We start from the raw sequence: 20,312 nt of genomic DNA, 5'->3' as shown, positions 1-20,312 counted from the left end.
TGTAACTTATCTTTATTGCTGTGTCACAATGTGTAAAAGCGTTTTTGGTGCAGTGCAGTGCAGTGGCTGTAATAACCAAGTCATTTAGCTGTGTGCGTGCGTGTTTGTGCGTCAGACTTGTGAAGAGGTGTAGCAGTGTGAGGACGAGGAGGTGGAGCCTGTCGGCGGCGGTACGGTATGCCCCGCCCCCTGCCGAAGGCCACGCCGCCCAACAACGCGTCGTCGCTCTAACAATAACGTTGCTCCACATACTAAAAATGGTGCTGGAGTTTTGACCTCCTTTAGACTTTGTTTCGCTTCCCCCCCGCTGTGCACCTTGGGAGTAGGAGGTGACATTGTGCCAGAACTCGTGCGCGGCTTCTAGAGCAGTGACAGTTGACCACTGACCCCCCCCCCCCACCCCCTTATGAAAAGGTCATGTGCCAGGGACCCCCCACAGGAGACGGAAGAGAATCTGACTTTTTTCTGAAGAAATTCATGAAATCAAAGGAATTACATGAAAATTAGGAAGTAGTAAATATAGCCGATCTACAAGCTTACAACACATTGTGACGCGATGCATTCTGAGCTTATAGATCAGCCATTTTCAAACTGACAAATAGCAGTGTTTGTTTGAAAATGGCTGATCTGTAAGCTCACGTTGCATCGCGTCACGATGTGTTGTAAGCTTGTAGATCGGCTAATTTCGAACAAGGCTTAAGCGTTTAATTTATTCCACGTCTTTGCCGGAGACCCCCTGGACCCTCTTAACCTCTTTGGGAGAGAATTGGTTGTATTTTCGCCTGTCATTGCGTGTTTTTAAATTCAATTAACCTCCACAAATCCACAGATCTACGTTTCTGTTCTTGAGTGAAGATTTATGGCGTTTTGGAGAAACGAGGCCCTGAAAGTGAAAGCTGTACCAAATTAACATAAGTCCTTGATCTCTTTTTTTTGGGAGTAAATGCTGTTTTGATTTGGCAAAGGCACAGCTTGTGCTGGGTTCAGGGGCGTCACAAGGGGGGGGGGGGGGGGGGGTGGGACTGAGCTACCATGGCCCAAGGTGGAGGGACCTTAATTATGTTATACTTTAGCTATTGAAAAATAGCAGATCTACAAGCTCACAGCAGATCTGCTATTTTTGAAAAGTCGTGAAAATGTGTGCAAATCTTATGAATATATTATGTTTTTAAGCGAACATTTGTAACTCAAATTTTGCTTCTGGGGGGTCCCTGGAACTAAATGTTTTGAGATGGGGGGTCCGTGGCCAAATGCATATCATTTTGGAGGTCCTTCACATGAAAAAAGTTTGAGCACCACTGACATAGATTTTTCAAAAATAGCAGATCTACAAGCTCGCAGCTCGCAGCAGTTAAGGCACAAAATAATGCGTAATAATGCATTCCCAATCTAAATGGGTTAAACCCCTCCCCCTATGAAGAACATTCATGGGGGGCCCGCAGTGAATCCTAGTACCCAGGGCCCAGAATATGGTGTGACGCCCCTGTGTGCTGGATTAATGGCGTGTGTGAGTGTGTGAGTGTGTGAGTGTGTGAGTGTGTGAGTGCGTTGTGCTTTCAGATGCCAGTTACACTGCCATCGACTCTTGTTCCACGTCACTCCCTGAGTCACCTTCATCTTTTAACTTGATTTAATTCCCTCTGAGTGCACTTGCATCAGTGTAACAACGAATGATTATTTGCATAATCAATGAACACTCTGACGATAGAGTCGAGGCATTACATTTTGTATAACATGGTTCTATTGTGAAAATAGCAGATCTACATGCTCACAACGACTCGCGTTGCGAGGCATTGTGAGCATGTAGATCTGCTATTTTCACCATTTCTGCCTCTAATATTTGACAATTTGGCCAATGTTCAATTTGTCATTTTAGACGTATTAAAAAGTGCTTAAATTGTCACTTTAAGTGTATAGAGGGTCTCTGCACATTTCTAAACTTTATGTTGGTGTGTTTACTGTTGAGTGAGAAAACAATGTTGCACGGGAAAATAGCAGATCTTCAAGTTCATGTCGCTTTGCGTCACATTGGGAACTTGTAGATCTTTTCATTTATTTATTCATTTTCTATTCATGAAACACACACACACGCACGCACGCACGCACGCACGCACGCACGCACGCACGCACACACACACACACACACACACACACACACACACACACACACACACACACACACACACACACACACACACACACACACACACACACACACACACAGTGCTCTAGAGACTCATTATCCTTCCTTGTTTGTGTTGACAGATACCATGGACCAAGCTGAAGACACACCCCATCACTTTGGTAAGGCTTCCTACACACAGTAAAGTCACCTGTCCTCTCCTTGTCCTAGGGGAATCCCCCCCCCCCCCCCCTCATTCCCCTAGGACAAGGAAAGGGTATATCACTCTTTAGTGTGAATGCAGCCTAAGACTCAACAACCTAGACCAAGGTTAATTTATTTCCCTGGATGTGTATTGTCACGTTGAACAGCTTTGATCGTTGAAGTAATACTAATTCATTAAGTCAGGGGTCTTCAATGTTTTCATGGCCAAGGACCCCTTAGTTGAGAGAGAGAGATGAAGCAGGGACCCCCACAACCTGTTCATCGATTCCTTATAGTTTCATTGTTTGACGGCACAATCATCAGTGTGTTTTGGATTCATGTCAATTTGTTTTTTCAGATATTTAACCACTTGAACCATCAATACTTAATGAACTTCACCTAATCCACGTTTCGATTCAACTTTCGATTCTAAGCTCACGATTCAATCCTATTTTCGATACATTATAGGATATACTATTTCTTTTTAACCTCCTTTTTTCAACACTGAGTGCCATATGACTTAATTTAGGCTATTGACTTGATTTACAAAGAAAAACACTTGTTTCTCAATAAGTCACTTTTATTTGAATAATAACAAATGAGAATGAGAATAACAAAGTTTATAAACTTTGGGTTTTATGCCCGAACAACTGACATTTTCACACACGGAAGTGAATCACAATTCAGGTTGTGATTTAGATTCAATGAATCAAAGGTCAATTTGGGTTTGATTTCATTGGAAGCCCTACTGCGTACAGTACACTACTACATTATGACTAAAGGACCATTCACACTGAGCTGTGAGCACTATCACTATAAAACATATAGTTTTAACCCATTTAGGACTGAACACATTATGACGCAATATTTTATGCTTTAAATATTAAAAAATAGCAGATATACAAGCTCACAGCGCGGCACCGAGTGCCGCGCTGCGAGCTTGTAGATCTGCTATTTTTGAAAAATCGTGAAAATTAGAATTTTGACCCGATTCTATAAGTGTCTTTTGAATCCTTCTAAGATTTTTGGAAAAAACCTATGTTTCTATGTCAGCAATCTAGCCAGCCATCGTCAAAGAAAAGGTCCTTTTCACTTAACTGGAGCTCAGTTAGTCTGTTCTTGAGAGACTACTATGTCAGTGGTGCTCAAACCTTTTCATGTGAAGGACCCCCAAAATTATATTTAATTGGCCACGGACCCCCATTTCAAAATATCTAGTTCCAGGGACCACCCAGAAGCAAAATTTGAGTTACAAACGTTCGCTTTGAAAATACATATATTCAAAGATTTGCACACATTTTCACGACTTTTTCAAAAATAGCAGATCTACAAGCTCGCAGCGCGGCACTCGTTGCCGCGCTGTGAGCTTGTATATCTGCTATTTTTCACTGGTTAAAGCATTCAAAAATTCTAGGCCTAAATGGGTTAAAATAGTTTTAATCCAAGCTTGCAATGGTGAAAGATACAGTGTACAGATCAATCTCAGAACATTTAAACATTTTGTAAAAGTAAATATTCTTGAAACTTTCATATATTATTGTGAATTACTCCAAACCTTGTATTTTGTTCAAATTTAGATTAATTTTTATTTTCATGGCATACAGCTCATGGATATCAAAAGTCCGTATTTCAAAATATTACAGCATTACACGAGACCACTCAAAACAAGGATTTACAATAGAGAAATGTCACCAAAATGTCACCAGTCGCTTGAAGTCCAGTGTGAAGTTTCCAAAGTCTGTTATGATTTGGGGTGCTATGACATCTGCAATGTTTTTTTACAAAATATTCAAATCTTCTGCGATTGATCAGTAGTTATAGTTATCTTTTATGGTTATCGTGGCCAGTGGGAAAGTCGCATTACTTATGGTGAAGGCTATTTTCCCCCTCCATTAGGGCTGTCACAATTATTACATAATCGTCTAATCGTGATTTTTTGACATAATCGTGATTATTTTTCATAATCGTCATAATCGTTTCCATGTTGAAAAATGTTCATATATAAAAAAAAAAAAAAGGTAAAACATTTTGGAAATAGCAGATCTACAAGCTCACAACGCGTCGCATCACGACGCGTTGTGAGCTTGTAGATTGGCTATTTCCACTATCAAAGTTATTTTTTAAGTAGTAAAGTTGTCAAATATGTCAGTAATTTCTTTGTATATTTAGGTTATGTGTCATATCTACCATGTACAACTTCAAAGCCTAAAAGCCAAACAGAAATGTAATTATCAACGACAAAAACACAATTAAATCGTTAATCGCCAATTATTTGAGTGACAATTAATCGTCATGTAAAATGTCATATCGTGACAGCCCTAGAAGGCGTTTTTTCCTCCATCACAGGGTAAACAACAGGAAACCAGCAAATGAGTTATAATTCCCTCCGTCGTCGTAGAGCTGGCGCGTGGCGTGGAGCATCACGTACACGCTGTCGCCGGCCTCCAGCTGCACCACGGCCGTGTTCGTCGCGCTGTCGTTGGCGTCGCCGTTCGCCGTGTCCCACGTGCTCACCATCTTCTCGCTGTTCTTCATCAGAGACACCACAGAGTTGGTCTGTCCGGAGATGTTGTTGAACATGGTGTAGACAAAGTAGTACAACCCCCTGACGCTGGCGGTGAAGATGCCCGTGGCGGGGTTGTAGCCGGCGCCCACGTTGGACAGGATCCGCGGGTACTTAACGGGCGTGTTCTCTTGAACAGGACCCACGGTCCTTCCCAGGGTGGCAGAGAAGGACACCTTGGCCTAGGGGTGGGCGATATGGTGATAATTATCCATGAGACGATACAATGTCTCCACGATATGCCTTTTCAGAGGTATGGTATGTATCGTGATACAATTAGGGGAGCCTTGTAAAAAATCCTGTTTAATCTTTAATACAGAGATTCATTGCAGAATTCAATTAAAGCCTGCATTTTGGTCAAAATCATCAGTTCTCAAACTTTAAAATGTCAAGGTCTCCACTTAACTCTGAAAGTTTACAAATGAAACCAAATGGACCCGTAAGGGTATTACATACTTTTAGTTCAATTTAGACCTCCCAAAAGGAACACAGAGAGTCTAGTTTTCGTCAGGTAACTTGAGAAATAACCATAAAAAACCAATGTGAAAAACAATCGTGATAAAATCCTGTTTCGTGATGCAGCTTGGGAACATATTGTGTTATTGTATTTTATCATATCGCCCAGCCCTACCTTGGCCCCCTGCTCCCCTGCCACGCTCTCCTTCAAGGCCTTCAGCTGCTCGTCCTGAGCCTGGTTGGCTCTCTTGAGGTCCTGGACCTGGTCGTTGCTGGCCTGCAGCTTGGCTTCCACGGTGGCCATTTTCTGCACCGTGTCCTTGTGACTGTCTGTCAGGGAGCGTAGCGCCTGAGACGCGGCTTCCGTCTTCTCCCTCAACGCGGCCAGCTCGCTGATTAGAGCACAGGTGTCTGGCTGGCAGACGGCTAAAGCGGTCCCAGTCCCTAGGCAGGCGTTATTCCCAGTGCAGAGGCTGCCGGAGAAGAACAGCAGAAGCACAAAGACGTGTTCCATCTTGCCACCCGTCTCAGTGAAGAGCCCTCTCTGACTGTGTGTGCCGCTGCTATTTATACGATGGAGCACCCAGCGTTGTCTACAGTAGGGCGTCCCGGTTTGATGAGAACAGGTGGACACAAAGGTTCTTTTCATGATTTATTGATGATATCAGAACACAAAATGTAAGGATAATACAATAGCAATGTATCAGTTACAGAAAATAGACAATAGTACTTTTGTCGATGGATATTCCATTTTTCTGAGGGAGGATTGCCAGAAACGATTGAGACTGATAAAACACAATACAAGCTATCACACTTTCAGCAATGGTGAGACTAAGTATTGTCCTGCTTTGTGCAAAGGGGAGGGCACAGGTAAGGTAACATAGCTATTTATCATATTGAAAAGATTACTGTTGAGCTGAACAGGGTTCCCACAAGTATAAAAATATCTAAGTTTTCCATTACACAAAAGTAGCCCTATTGGTAAGAAACAAATGGACCCTTACCTGTGATTATAATACCGTATAAATTTGTATTACAACTATCCTAAATTATAATCTATCTATAAATGCGAGAAGTCTCTGCGTGTGTGTCTGTCTGTCTGTCTGTCTGTGTGTGTGTCTGTAATCCGCGTATCTCGAGAACCGTTCGTCCCACCGGCTTCAGATTCGGCACGCGCGTTCCCCGCCGCGGCACGGAGTGCAGTGCCGGGTCTCGACCCGACCCGACGCGCGGTTTTCCCGAACCGGCGCGAAACGTTCGGAATCTCCTTATGCGGGGTTGATTGTTGACATCAGGCTGTTCCAGAGGAAATCGGCGAAAGCTCTGACTCATTGTGACATCACTTCATAAAAGGCTCTGACATCACGTACGCCACATGAGTCAACAAAAAATCTCTGTGATTGTGTATGCATGTATGTAATCCGCGTATCTCGAGAACCGTTCGTCCCACGGGCACGCGCGTTCTCCATATATGGGCATAAAATGAATGCCCCCATATATGGGCATAAAATGGATTGCAGACAGACAGATACAGATATCTCCATATATGGACATAAATGGACAGAGGCAAACAGATGGTCAAAGATCTCCATATATGGGCATAAAATGGACGCAGACAGACAGATACAGATATCTCCATATATGGGCATAAATGGACACAGGCAAACAGATGTTCAAAACGGGTCCTATGACAACAGGTATAATGAGGTTTGCATTAAAGGGGGAACCGGCACTCTGTCTGCAACACAGTTGGAGGCACAGACAGATACTCCATATATGGGCATAAAATGGACGCAGATAGACAGATATCTCCATATATGGGCATAAAATGGACCCAGAACTATAACTGCAGTGATCTCCATATATGGACATAAAATGGACGCCGACAGACAGACAGACAGATACAGATATCTCCATATATGGGCATAAATGGACACAGGCAGACAGATGGTCAAAACGGGTCCTATGAAAACAGGTATAATGGGGTTTGCATTAAAGGGCGGGGCATTCATTCCCTATTTACATTGTTCCGAAAAAAAGGTTAAAAAAAAAGAGAAAAAAAATTTTTGAGAAAAAAAAATTTTGAGAAAAAAATTTTTTTGAGAAAAAAAATTTTTTGAGGAAAAAAATTTGAGAAAAAAATTTTTTTGAGAAAAAAAATTTTTTGAGAAAAACTTTTTTTTGAGAAAAAAAAAATTGAGATAAAAAAATTAGGATAAAAAAAGTTTTGAAAAAAATAAGAAATAAAACGTATTGGTGATGTGTGCGTCTCTCTCTGTGCATTTCCCCCCCCCCCCCCCCCCCAAAGTGTGCGTCTCTCTCTGTGAAGTCCGTTGACTGTGGACTGCCCTGTGCCCTGTGCCTATGCTCGAGTGTGGGCGTGTCTCAAAGTCCGTTGACTGTGGACTGCCCTGTGTCCGTTGACTGTGGGCTGCCCTGTGTCCTGTGCCCTGTGCCAAAGTGGGCTGCGGCCTTAAGCCAATTGTAAATACTAGAAGCTGGCCAGCGTCTAGTCGGCGACCTGGCCAACTCGGGAACGATGTAAATAGGGAATGAATGCCCCGCCCTTTAATGCAAACCCCATTATACCTGTTGTCATAGGACCCGTTTTGACCATCTGTTTGCCTGTGTCCATTTATGCCCATATATGGAGATATCTGTTATCTGTCTGTCTGTCTGTCTGTCTGTCTGTCAGTGTCCATTTTATGTCCATATATGGAGATCACTGCAGATATAGTTCTGGGTCCATTTTATGCCCATATATGCCCATATATGGAGATATCTGTCTATTTGCGTCCATTTCATGCCCATATATGGAGATCTCTGTATCTGTCTGTCTGTGTCCCTTTATGCCCGTATATGGAGATCTTTGTGATTCTGCGTAAATTTTATGCCCATATATGCCATTTGCGTCCATTTTATGCCCATTTATGGAGATCTCTGTATCCGTCTGTCTGTGTCCCTTTATGCCTGTATATGGAGATCTTTGTGATTCTGTGTCCATTTTATGCCCATATATGCTATATATGGAGATATGCCCATATCAGGGTTTCCGTTAGCCATTTTCCCCGTCGGCCGTCTTGGCCGGCAGCGTAAAAAAAAAACGGCCAGCGCACCATTTTACCGGCCACATATTATATAACATTATTTAACACTTATTAACATTACCATCACATTTGTTTGCAAAACGAAATGTTCTAAAATAATGCCAAATGCAGTGTTATATCCATATTTTATTATGGGCTATAATGAAATAACAGATTAAACAGATAGAAGTTAAACAACGAGTAGGTCTATTCATTTGCACATTGCACATAACATCGATTCGATTAACAAGATAATTAACACACCTGTTGCAGTTATTGCGGCCTTTAGCAGGACTAGGCCTATTTTGGATAACAAAGTGGATAAAGGTAGGCCAAGGCATTTTAATAAACAAAATTAAATAGCATATTAAAGAAAATAAATAGCCTACTGTGCGTGTGCTCATAGCAAGGCCTAGGCCTATTTGCGCGGTTGTGAAATGCTCCGCTGCTTTTGCAAAGTCGAAAGGCCTAAGAATTTTAATAAACAAAATTAAATATAGACCTAACAGAAAATAAATAGCCTATACTGTGCATTGTGCATATTCTTTAGCTAGGCTACTCTGTAGTTTAGGCCTATTTGCGCCGTGGCTTTGCGGTTGTGAAATGGTCTGCTGCCTGTGCAAAGTCAAAAGTGTTCAAGTCCTTGGGGAAGCTCGAAAGGCGCATTAAACGAGTCACCCTTTCCTCGCGAAGCCGGCTTCTCATTGCGGTTTTAATTCTATTCTGTAGGGAAAATCCCCTTTCCGCTGGAACACTTGATACAGGGATGGTGCATGCTATCTTTGCCAGCTTTGCCCAATCAGGGTACATCTTGCGCAGTTCCCTAATAAGCGTCTGGCAGCCGGTGTTAAACGTTAATCCACCATATCCACGGAGTGCTGTCATCATTGGTATTGCGTCTTTGCGCGCGTCTGAGGTGGAGATGAATGGTGCAAAAGTCTGTCCCTCTGCCTGTCTCTCTTCTCCAAAGTGCTCCAGCAGCTGAGCGATGGCTGGCTCTGCATATTCTTGAAACTCTGTAAAGATGTTTTTTCTCAGTTAGCCAATGGCTTTTTTGCGCATGTTGCTTATATAAATGCCCTACAACTTGAAATTGAACATGAACTATTTTTAGGAACATGACTGAGGAGTGCGATATAGGCTGTTGCCTGTGGGGCATAATACATAGGCTATATGGTATTAAATGCACACCAAATAGGCTATTGATATGATTTCAATAATACTGTACTTGGCGACTGAATAGAATAATGAATGTGTACTATTTCTGCTCTGCACTTTGAGCTGCATTTCATGTCACGAAAGGTGACATACAAATGGAGTTTATGATTATTATTATTATTATTCATTATCATCATCATCATATTATTATTACTACTCACCCTTGCTGTTTGACGGGGGGTATCTGGAAGGATTAAACACGGCATCAAAGCAGCTGAGGAGATCCAGGTCGTTTTCGGGGAATCGTTCCTTCAGAGCATCGCACAGATGCTGAATGTACTGCTCTCTGACAGAGTCGAATGCGTGAATGAACTTCTTATCTTTCTGTGTAAGTTTTATATCCTTAAAGACGCCGTCAGAAACGCCTTCATTAAACAGCTGTTCTGCTGGGCCCGGGCTCTCTTTCAGCTGTGTTAGTGCTGCTACGGAGGCTTGCACCATCGGTCTGATGCTGGCTAAATTCACATCTTCTTTTTGAAACACCAAATTCAGTTTGGTCATGACTGGGAGCACGTCACATAGCATGTGGGTCATTGCAATGAAGTGATGTGTCTGAATTTCATTCAGTATCACACGGGCTTTTGCATTCCCTCCATTTGCCTCTTCTTTAAGTTCCATCACGAGCGCTGGCCAGTTCTTTTTTATGGCATTCACTGCCCTGTCCAGTGACAACCAGCGGACTGCACATTGTTGTTTTAAACTTGCCATGTCCTCCTCGTCTAAGTTGGCTTTTAGTTCACGGAGTCTGTTTGTTCTGGTGGAGGATTTCTTGTAAAATGAATACACCGAGTTCACAGTCTCTTTGTAGTCAGCTACTTTCTCCACTGCTTTGCATGCGTCTACAGCAGCCAGAGCACAACGGTGAGCCACGCAGTGTACTTGAATAGCGAAGGGACTTTTCTTTTTTAGCAGGGAAATTACCCCACTACGCTTCCCTGTCATCACACTGGCCCCGTCTGATCCGAGACCCGTCACTCGATCGATGGGGACGCCTCGTTCCTGCAGTGCCTCCACCACTTTGTCAAATACACACTGCGCTGTCCCATTCTGAATAGTATAGTTGCCAATGAAACAAGTTTCGGGCTTTCCGTCTCGTTCACATTTAACGTAGATGATCAGCTTTCTTGTTACTGTAATGTTTACAGTTTCATCAATAATGATGCCCAGGAACTCACTTGCTTGCAGTTTCTCGTCAAGCTCTCCCAGTACGGTTTCTTCCATGGCTTCCTCCATATCGTTGACAGAGTCACTGTGCTTATAAAGGCCTGTTTCGTTTATAAAGTCGGGGGCTCTCACCGATTTCATCAACTGTGTCATTCCAACAAATTGATTACAAGGGATGTCATTTTTGGCCAAATAGCTGCGATATGAGTTTATCTGAGGATGACTTATTGGCTTTATCACAGTGCTCTTGCATTGAATGTTGTTGTTGCCTCAAATTCACTGCTGCAATGTGATCGCTGCTTTGGGCATGTTCATTTATCGCTCCCCTTTTCATGTTCGTTGAACCCTTGGTAAAACCATTCAACTTCCCTGCTTTCTGGCAGAATGTGCAGTACATTTTGTCGACATTATCAACCACGTCGTGTGACAACCATGTGTAAATTTCTAACCACTCCGTCCTGAAACATCTCGTCGTTTTTTGTTTTTTTTTAGCTGGTTCACCGCCACCAACCTCTTCTTGGTGGTCTGCATCACTTTCCTCTTCATGGTGGGTCTGATTTTCTTTGTTAGGTTTGTCAGTGGAGCCGGTTAGGGTTGTCAGTGGAGCTGTGGAGCCGGGGGTTTTAAAAAATGCAGTGAGGGAGGTTTGTTTTCGCCGCGCCGCCATTTTCAGCTGTGTCACTCTGAGTGGCTGGCTGCTGCCCATGCTGCTGCCTGGTTGCCTGGCTCCAGCCAATAGACCCGCCCACTCTCTGGTGGACTGCTTCTCCAGCGCAGCTCAGTCTGAAATCAGCTGCCTGCGCCTGAGTGTGTGCTTGACGGTGCGTGTGTGTGTGTTTACAGCAGCGCATTCGGCGCTCCGCTGCGGCTGCAGTGCATCCACAAATGGTTTATTCGTGTCAAATATATTTGCGCTGAGTTTTTAGTTACTTTATTTTACATCCAAATAAAAAATATATATATTATGCTATAAATGCAACGCTTTACCAACCGGCCAGGGTGGCCAACAGTGATTTAATTTACCGGCCAATTAAGATTTGAACCGGTCAATGGCCGGCAAATACCGGCTAACGGAATCTCTGGCCCATATATGCTATATATGGAGATATTCAGAGATTTTTTGTTGACTCATGTGGCGTACGTGATGTCAGAGCCTTTTATGAAGTGATGTCACAATGAGTCAGAGCTTTCGACGATTTCCTCCGGAACAGCCTGATGTCAACAATCAACCCCGCATAAGGAGATTCCGAACGTTTCGCGCCGGTTCGGGAAAACCGCGCGTCGGGTCGGGTCGAGACCCGGCACTGCACTCCGTGCCGCGGCGGGGAACGTGCGTGCCGAATCTGAAGCCGGTGGGACGAACGGTTCTCGAGATACGCGGATTACATACACGCAGACACGCAGAGACTTCTCGCATTTATAGATAGATAAGATGATAATTGCCAGACCCATGAAATGGGTAGGCCTACATAAGCAAATGTCGGTCTGTCCCTTTTCTATATAAAGGGTATATATGATGATGACATGATGATGACATGCCTACAAAAGGCATGATGTCATAAATGATGATGACAGACAGGGGGTCTGGCACAACCAGGTTGACCTGGTCTAGTTATAATACATTATAATAGATTATGATAGTGGTTAGAACCCTGGGCACTATAGTGGTGGGCACCTAAATATTGTGGGCACTTCAATGTTAAAGGGATATTTTACTTTCAAAAAAACTGTTGGTCATTTTATCGTCTAATCAGGCTTTTGGGAACACACAGGACAGTTTTTTAATTTCTTCATTCAGTATTTAGATATTTGATATTAATTTCCCCCTTCCAGGACCTTCCTATGCAAACCCATTATAACTTCAAACTCCATTTTAACCATGATAGATTCAATGAAAACAACTGTCCTTTTTTCAGGTGACTCCTGACACCCTCAGAATATGTGAGCAGGCCGTGTTTTTTCGATAAATCTTTTCATTTTTTTATTGTGTATTGTTTACTTTTATTGTGTTTAATAATTTTCATTTCCCAAAAAGATTAATAGAAATCAATGAAAATGTTATCGAAAAAAAGGACAGGTGTTATAATTGAATCTATCATGGTTAAAATTGAGTTTGAAGTTATAATGGGTTTGTATAGGAAGGTCCTGGAAGGGGGAAAATGGAGGGAAATTAATATCAAATATCTGAATACTGAAAGAGGAAATTAAAAAACTGTCCTGGGTGTTCCCAAAAGCCTGATTAGACGATAAAATGACAAAAAGTTTTTTTGAAAGTGAAATATCCCTTTAAAGTTGTACCATGTAACTTTTTTTATAAAACAAATCTTAAAATTGTCCTAACTCTTAAATCGCTAAAGTTTTAGAACACCCACTCCGTTATTTTCAGCTTCTGAAGCCTTCTCTTTATATGTTTTCTATGATCCTGACCGGGGTCCGGTTTTCGCGCAAAGATTACGTCATCATACACTACCGGCCAATCACAGCGAGGGTTATACACTGCCGGCCAATCACAGCGCATCTTGAAGTGGGGTCGCTAGCTATCACAATAGGGCGGCCATATTTGTAGGCGCCCGTGTGTCTCTATCTATACTCGGGTGAAACACTCCGTTTCTCCGGAATGCCTGAACGCACAGGAACCAGGGACCCCTCTAAAGATAGATCTCGGTGAGGCAGACGCGGGGGTGACGCGGGGGTGTGAGGCCCGGTCCGCGGCGAAAAACGGCCGAAAGACGCGGACGCTACTGACCACTAGTTGAGCAACTTACACAGTATAGCTTTAAGTTGGATGAAATACGGTAACTATAACTATAAAACATATAGTTTTAAAATAGTTTTAATCCAAGTGGAGGGAAGTGTTCACACCAGCTTGCAATGGTGAAAGATACAGTATACAGATCAATCTCAGAACATTTAAACATTTTGTAAAAGTAAATATTCTTGAAACTTTCATATATTCTAGATATATTGCACATTCAGTGAATTATTCCAAACCTTGTATTTTGTTAAAATGTAGATTTATTTGTAATGTATTCTTATGGCATACAGCTCATGGATATCAAAAGTCCATATTTCATAATATTACAGCATTACACAAGACCACTCAAAACAAGGATTTATATTAGAGAAATGTCACCATTCTGAAGCCAGAGTCGCTTGAAGTCCAGTGTGAAGTTTCCAAAGTCTGTTATGATTTGGGGTGCTATGGCATCTGCAATGTTTTTTTTTACAAAATATTCAAATCTTCTGCGATTGATCTGTAGTTATAGTTATCTTTTATGGTTATCGTGGCCAGTGGGAAAGTCGCATTACTTATGGTGAAGGCTTTTTCCCCCTCCATCACAGGGTAAACAACAGGAAACCAGCAAATGAGTTATAATAGTTTCCATCGTCGTAGAGCTGGCGCGTGGCGTGGAGCATCACGTACACGCTGTCGCCGGCCTCCAGCTGCACCACGGCCGTGTTCGTCGCGCTGTCGTTGGCGTCGCCGTTCGCCGTGTCCCACGTGCTCACCATCTTCTCGCTGTTCTTCATCAGAGACACCACAGAGTTGGTCTGTCCGGAGTTGTTGTTGAACATGCTGTAGAACAAGTAGTACAACCCCCTGACGCTGGCGGTGAAGATGCCCATGGCGGGGTTGTAGCCGGCGCCCACGTTGGACAGGATCCGCGGGTACTTAACAGGCGTGTTCTCTTGAACAGGACCCACGGTCCTTCCCAGGGTGGCAGAGAAGCACACCTTGGCCTAGGGGTGGGCGATATGGTGATAATTATCCATGAGACGATACAATGTCTCCACGATATGCCTTTTCAGTAGCCTTACATTAAGACGCATTCTGCCGAGACTTTCGCATTGTGACGTTGGGCGACGGCAGGAAGCGTCTTACAGCATAGTCATACACTACCACTGCAGGCTCGACCAAATCTCATCTAGTTGCTCGACACATGCACCAATGAAAAATATAACACTACGCAGGAGTTCTCATATCGCTTACCGACTCTGGCGGTAACTTTTCACAATGTAATAGTCCGTTGTTTTCAATAAAAATGAATGCTCAATTCAAATGAGCAATAGTATCTCCTGACCAGCAAAGGGGCGCTGTTGCGCAGCTGCAACAACATTGTTTTCATAGAAGAAATGCAGGAAAAACCTCGAAAAACAGAGCGGAGAGAAAAGGCACTCGGACATAGACTTGGTAAAAAGCATTTTTATTGAAAACAACGGACTATTACATTGTGAAAAGTTACCGCCAGAGTCGGTAAGCGATATGAGAACTCCTGCGTAGTGTTATATTTTTCATTGGTGCATGTGTCGAGCAACTAGATGAGATTTGGTCGAGCCTGCAGTGGTAGTGTATGACTATGCTGTAAGACGCTTCCTGCCGTCGCCCAACGTCACAATGCGAAAGTCTCGGCAGAATGCGTCTTAATGTAAGGCTACCTTTTCAGAGGTATGGTAGATATCGTGATACAATTAGGGGAGCCTTGTAAAAAATCCTGTTTAATCGTTAATACAGAGATTCATTGCAGAATTCAATTAAACCTGCATTTTGGTCAAAATCATCAGTTCTCAAACTTTAAAATGTCAAGGTCTCCACTTAACTCTGAAAGTTTACAAATGAAACCAAATGGACCCGTAAGGGTATTACATACTTTTAGTTCAATTTAGACCTCCCAAAAGGAACACAGAGAGTCTAGTTTTCGTCAGGTAACTTGAGAAATAACCATAAAAAACCTATGTGAAAAACAATCGTGATAAAATCCTGTTTCGTGATGCAGCTTGGGAACATATTGTGTTATTGTATTTTATCATATCGCCCAGCCCTACCTTGGCCCCCTGCTCCCCTGCCACGCTCTCCTTCAAGGCCTTCAGCTGCTCGTCCTGAGCCTGGTTGGCTCTCTTGAGGTCCTGGACCTGGTCGTTGCTGGCCTGCAGCTTGGCTTCCACGGTGGCCATTTTCTGCACCGTGTCCTTGTGACTGTCTGTCAGGGAGCGTAGCGCCTGAGACGCGGCTTCCGTCTTCTCCCTCAACGCGGCCAGCTCGCTGATTAGAGCACAGGTGTCTGGCTGGCAGACGGCTAAAGCGGTCCCAGTCCCTAGGCAGGCGTTATTCCCAGTGCAGAGGCTGCCGGAGAAGAACAGCAGAAGCACAAAGACGTGTTCCATCTTGCCACCCGTCTCAGTGAAGAGCCCTCTCTGACTGTGTGTGCCGCTGCTATTTATACGATGGAGCACCCAGCGTTATCTACAGTAGGGCGTCCCCGTTTGACCAGAACAGGTTCAAGGTTCTAGGCAGTGTTGTACTCGAACGAGTTCAATGAACGATCGTACAGGATTCGTCACAAACGCGTTCGTATGTGAGCGGACTGAGCGCCTGGGTGCTGTCTGCCTGGGTGCTTCTCTTCCTCGTTACGTCTCGCAACGCAAGTAACACCATGACTGCTTCGCCGTATGACGTGTGTTGCATGCCGAAAATAGCTGATCTGCAAGCTCACAAAGCGTCGCATCCACAAGACAGCTATTTTAACCAACGCTTAAACATGCAGATGGGCGTGATGTTTAGAAACCTCTGACTTCACAATAAGCCTCTTTTCGACTGCAGCTCTAGCACCACACCACACCACACTACACCACATAAAAATATCTACATTTTCCATTACACAAAAGTAGCCCTATTGGTAAGAAACAAATGGACCCTCAACTGTGATTATAATACAATATAAATTTGTTTTACAACTATCCTAAATCATAATACACTATAATGTATTATAACTGTGATTATAATACACTATAAAGTATTAATGTATTACTATGATAATTATAATACACTATAATAGATTATGATAGTGGTTATAACACAATAGAATCTATTATCATGTATTACAACTATATCCTGGTGGTCTAAATGAAAAGTCAGTGAGTGATCAGTCATTATGAGGGTGCAGGAAGACTGGGCACTAGTGGTGGGCACCTAAATATTGTGGGCACTTCAATGTTAAGTTGGATGAAATACGGTAATTGCTGTGTGTGGTTCTATTTGGGCTGTGTCAATAATTTTGACAAATAATAGCTTGCAGCAATGTAAAAAAAACAAAAAACATTTGAAAAGCCAAAAGTATAAAAATATTATGGTTAAAAAAAGAACTAAAAAGAACTAAGTTAGTTCATTTTGGGGAACCATGAACTTTAGTTCAAAATGTGGAATTATGAACTAGGAAATGAACTAGTTCATTTTAGAAGTTTTGAACTTGAACTTGAACTAGTTCAAGTTCAGGAGTGGTAATTTAGCCTCAAACCTTTTGAAAAACGTTTTTGGGACATAAAACATCACCTTTAATGGCGTAGAAAAGAAAGAGACACACAGGTTCCTTTTGTGAATTATTGATGATATCAGAACACAAAATGTAAGGATAATACGATAGCAGTGTATCAGTTACAGAAAATAGACAATAGTACTTTTGTCGATGGTTATTCCATTTGTCTGAGCGAGGGAGCGATTGAGACTGATAAACAACACGATGAAGATTACTGCTGAGCTGAAAGTAGTAATGACCAGAAGATATAGTGTTGATGTTTTTATACTGTAACTTGGGGGACAATATTTTTGATGTCACATGCGCACAGACACGTTCAGTTCTTGAAATATTCATTTCAGTTTAGTTTAATGTTTGATAGATTTTGGATATATTAACGTGTTCAGACTGAAGATACTGCCATGGTTTATAGAAGCTAAGAAAGGTAGGATAAAGGAATGCCTGTCAACGGATGTGATGGTGGAAAAAGGAATATGGATTGTTTCCATATAGTTTCTGCCAAAAAAATAGATCTACAAGCTCACAAGGCCTCGCATGTATGGAAGCGAATAGCTGACATAAATAAAATGAAATGGCAAATTCGAAAATTAAATTGAAATACAATAAATGCTTTTTAATCTTCAGGATATGAACGCATTTTTTGAGACAAAAATGAATTTAAAATGCAATAGCATTTACATTTTATCTACAGATGTGCTCATTCTATGACAAAATTAAAATGATAAATAAAAGATCATTTTAATTTTAATTTTCAAAAATACCCCGCTAATTAGTGGACAATATTAAAATGAAAATGCAATTTTGAAAATGAAAATGAAATGAGGGAAATGCTTTTTATTTTGAGACACAAAGGAATGTATAATTCAATAGCATTGATATTTCATCTCTGGGTGTGCTCATTCTATGACTGATTGAAAAAGAAAAAGCAAACCACATTGCATTTTCATTTCCAAATCCTGCAGAGTAGGACTTGAAAATGAAAATGCAATGGGGTTTGCTGGGTTGCCAAGTTCACTAAAAGTGAGCTCTCTGGGCTTTCCTCTCCATAAATTTAGCTAATTCCATTACCAGTCCCATCTCCATGAAATTTAGATCTAATTCCATCACGAGTTCCATCCGCATGATTTGTAGATCTAATTCTATGAGTCCCATCCCCATGATTTGTAGGTCTAATTCCATCGCCAGTCCCATCCTTATGATTTGTAGATCTAATTCTATCAGTCCTATATCTCAATTATGTGTAGGTCTAATTCCATCGCCAGTTCCATCCGCATGATTTGTAGATCTAATTCTATACAGTTCCATCCTCATGATTTGTAGATCTAATTTCATCACCAGTCCCATCCTTATGATTTGTAGATCTAATTCTATCAGTCAATCAATTATGTGAAGGTCTAATTCTATAGCCAGTTCCATCCCCATGATTTGTAGGTCTAATTCGATATAGTCCCATCTCCATGTTCTTTAGATCTAATTCAATGATTTGTAGATCTAATTCCATCACCAGTCCCATACTGTGTAGGTCCAATTCCATCGCCAGTTTCGCCAGTTCCATCCGCATGATTTGTAGATCTAATTATATCAGATCCATCCCAATGATTTGTAGATCTAATTCTATCAGTCCCATCTCAATTATGTGTAGGTCTAATTCCATAGCTAGTTCCATTCGCATGATTCCATCCGCATGATTTGTAGATCTAATTATATCAGATCCATCCCAATGATTTGTAGATCTAATTCTATCAGTCCCATCTCAATTATGTGTAGGTCTAATTCCATAGCTAGTTCCATCCGCATGATTCCATCCGCATGATTTGTAGATCTAATTCTATCAGTCCCATACCCATCATTTGTAGGTCTAATTCCATCACCAGTTCCATCCGCATGATTTGTAGATCTAATTATATGAGTCCTATCCCCATGATTTGTAGATCTAATTCCATCACCAGTCCCATCCCTATCATTTGTATGTCTAGTTCCATCCGCATGATTTGTAGATCTAATTCTATACAGTTCCATCCTCATGATTTGTAGATCTAATTTCATCACCAGTCCCATCCTTATGATTTGTAGATCTAATTCTATCAGTCAATCAATTATGTGAAGGTCTAATTCTATAGCCAGTTCCATCCCCATGATTTGTAGGTCTAATTCGATATAGTCCCATCTCCATGTTCTTTAGATCTAATTCAATGATTTGTAGATCTAATTCCATCACCAGTCCCATACTGTGTAGGTCCAATTCCATCGCCAGTTTCGCCAGTTCCATCCGCATGATTTGTAGATCTAATTATATCAGATCCATCCCAATGATTTGTAGATCTAATTCTATCAGTCCCATCTCAATTATGTGTAGGTCTAATTCCATAGCTAGTTCCATTCGCATGATTCCATCCGCATGATTTGTAGATCTAATTATATCAGATCCATCCCAATGATTTGTAGATCTAATTCTATCAGTCCCATCTCAATTATGTGTAGGTCTAATTCCATAGCTAGTTCCATCCGCATGATTCCATCCGCATGATTTGTAGATCTAATTCTATCAGTCCCATACCCATCATTTGTAGGTCTAATTCCATCACCAGTTCCATCCGCATGATTTGTAGATCTAATTATATGAGTCCTATCCCCATGATTTGTAGATCTAATTCCATCACCAGTCCCATCCCTATCATTTGTATGTCTAGTTCCATCCGCATGATTTGTAGATCTAATTCTATCAGTCCCATTCTCAACCTCATCTCATAAGATCAGTCCTAAAGCACACTATAAAATGGCACTATTTCCATCTACTCACTCAGCTTCTCATTGGTGGACTATGGACTGTTCAGAAATCCCATTAAAATTGAACTGATGGAATCTACAAATTAATGGGGATGGGATTGGTGATGACAGTCATGGGCATGGACTGTCTGAAATTAGATCTATACATCATGGAGATGGGACTGTATGGAAATAGATCTTCAAATTATAGGGCTGGGGATGGAATTAGATATAAAAATCATGGGAATAGACAATCATGGAGATGGTACTGGCTATCAAATTAGAACTATGAATCATGGGGATGGGACTGGTGATGGAATTAGACCTACAAATCATAGGGATGGGACCAGTGATGGTATTAAACCTAGAAATCCTGGGGATGGGACTGATAGAATTAGATCTACAAATCATGCGGATGGAAC

The 20,312-nt window shown here is 41.9% G+C and overlaps 3 protein-coding genes across 3 annotated transcripts in view; 1 reads left to right on the top strand and 2 right to left on the bottom strand.

Annotated features, from left to right (window-relative positions):
* The window catches only part of LOC308309192 (bridge-like lipid transfer protein family member 3B), a gene marked incomplete at its 3' end in the record, with an annotated part of 115,509 nt that overhangs the window by 30,534 nt on the left and 64,663 nt on the right, over nucleotides 1–20,312 (top strand). The window contains 1 exon segment of the mRNA XM_080754682.1: nucleotides 2,266–2,304. Within this exon segment, the coding sequence (XP_080610808.1) occupies nucleotides 2,266–2,304 (39 nt within the window).
* LOC308308611 (collagen alpha-2(VIII) chain-like) lies at nucleotides 4,492–5,875 on the bottom strand. The gene is made up of 2 exons (XM_080754038.1): nucleotides 5,521–5,875; nucleotides 4,492–5,071 (listed from the first exon to the last, which is right to left on the bottom strand). Exons 1-2 carry the CDS (start codon nucleotides 5,857–5,859, stop codon nucleotides 4,667–4,669), a joined length of 744 nt encoding a protein of 247 aa, XP_080610164.1. The 5' UTR covers nucleotides 5,860–5,875; the 3' UTR covers nucleotides 4,492–4,666.
* Nucleotides 13,833–15,997, bottom strand: LOC308309023 (collagen alpha-2(VIII) chain-like). The gene is made up of 2 exons (XM_080754480.1): nucleotides 15,638–15,997; nucleotides 13,833–14,554 (listed from the first exon to the last, which is right to left on the bottom strand). The coding sequence occupies exons 1-2, from the start codon at nucleotides 15,974–15,976 to the stop codon at nucleotides 14,150–14,152; spliced, it is 744 nt and encodes a 247-aa protein (XP_080610606.1). The 5' UTR covers nucleotides 15,977–15,997; the 3' UTR covers nucleotides 13,833–14,149.

This window comes from Nannobrachium achirus, assembly GCF_963921795.1.
Source record: "Nannobrachium achirus genome assembly, chromosome: 23".
Classification (NCBI taxonomy): Eukaryota; Metazoa; Chordata; class Actinopteri; order Myctophiformes; family Myctophidae; genus Nannobrachium; species Nannobrachium achirus.
The sequence above is the reverse complement of the archived record's forward strand: the minus strand, read 5'-3'. Positions and strand labels throughout refer to the sequence as shown.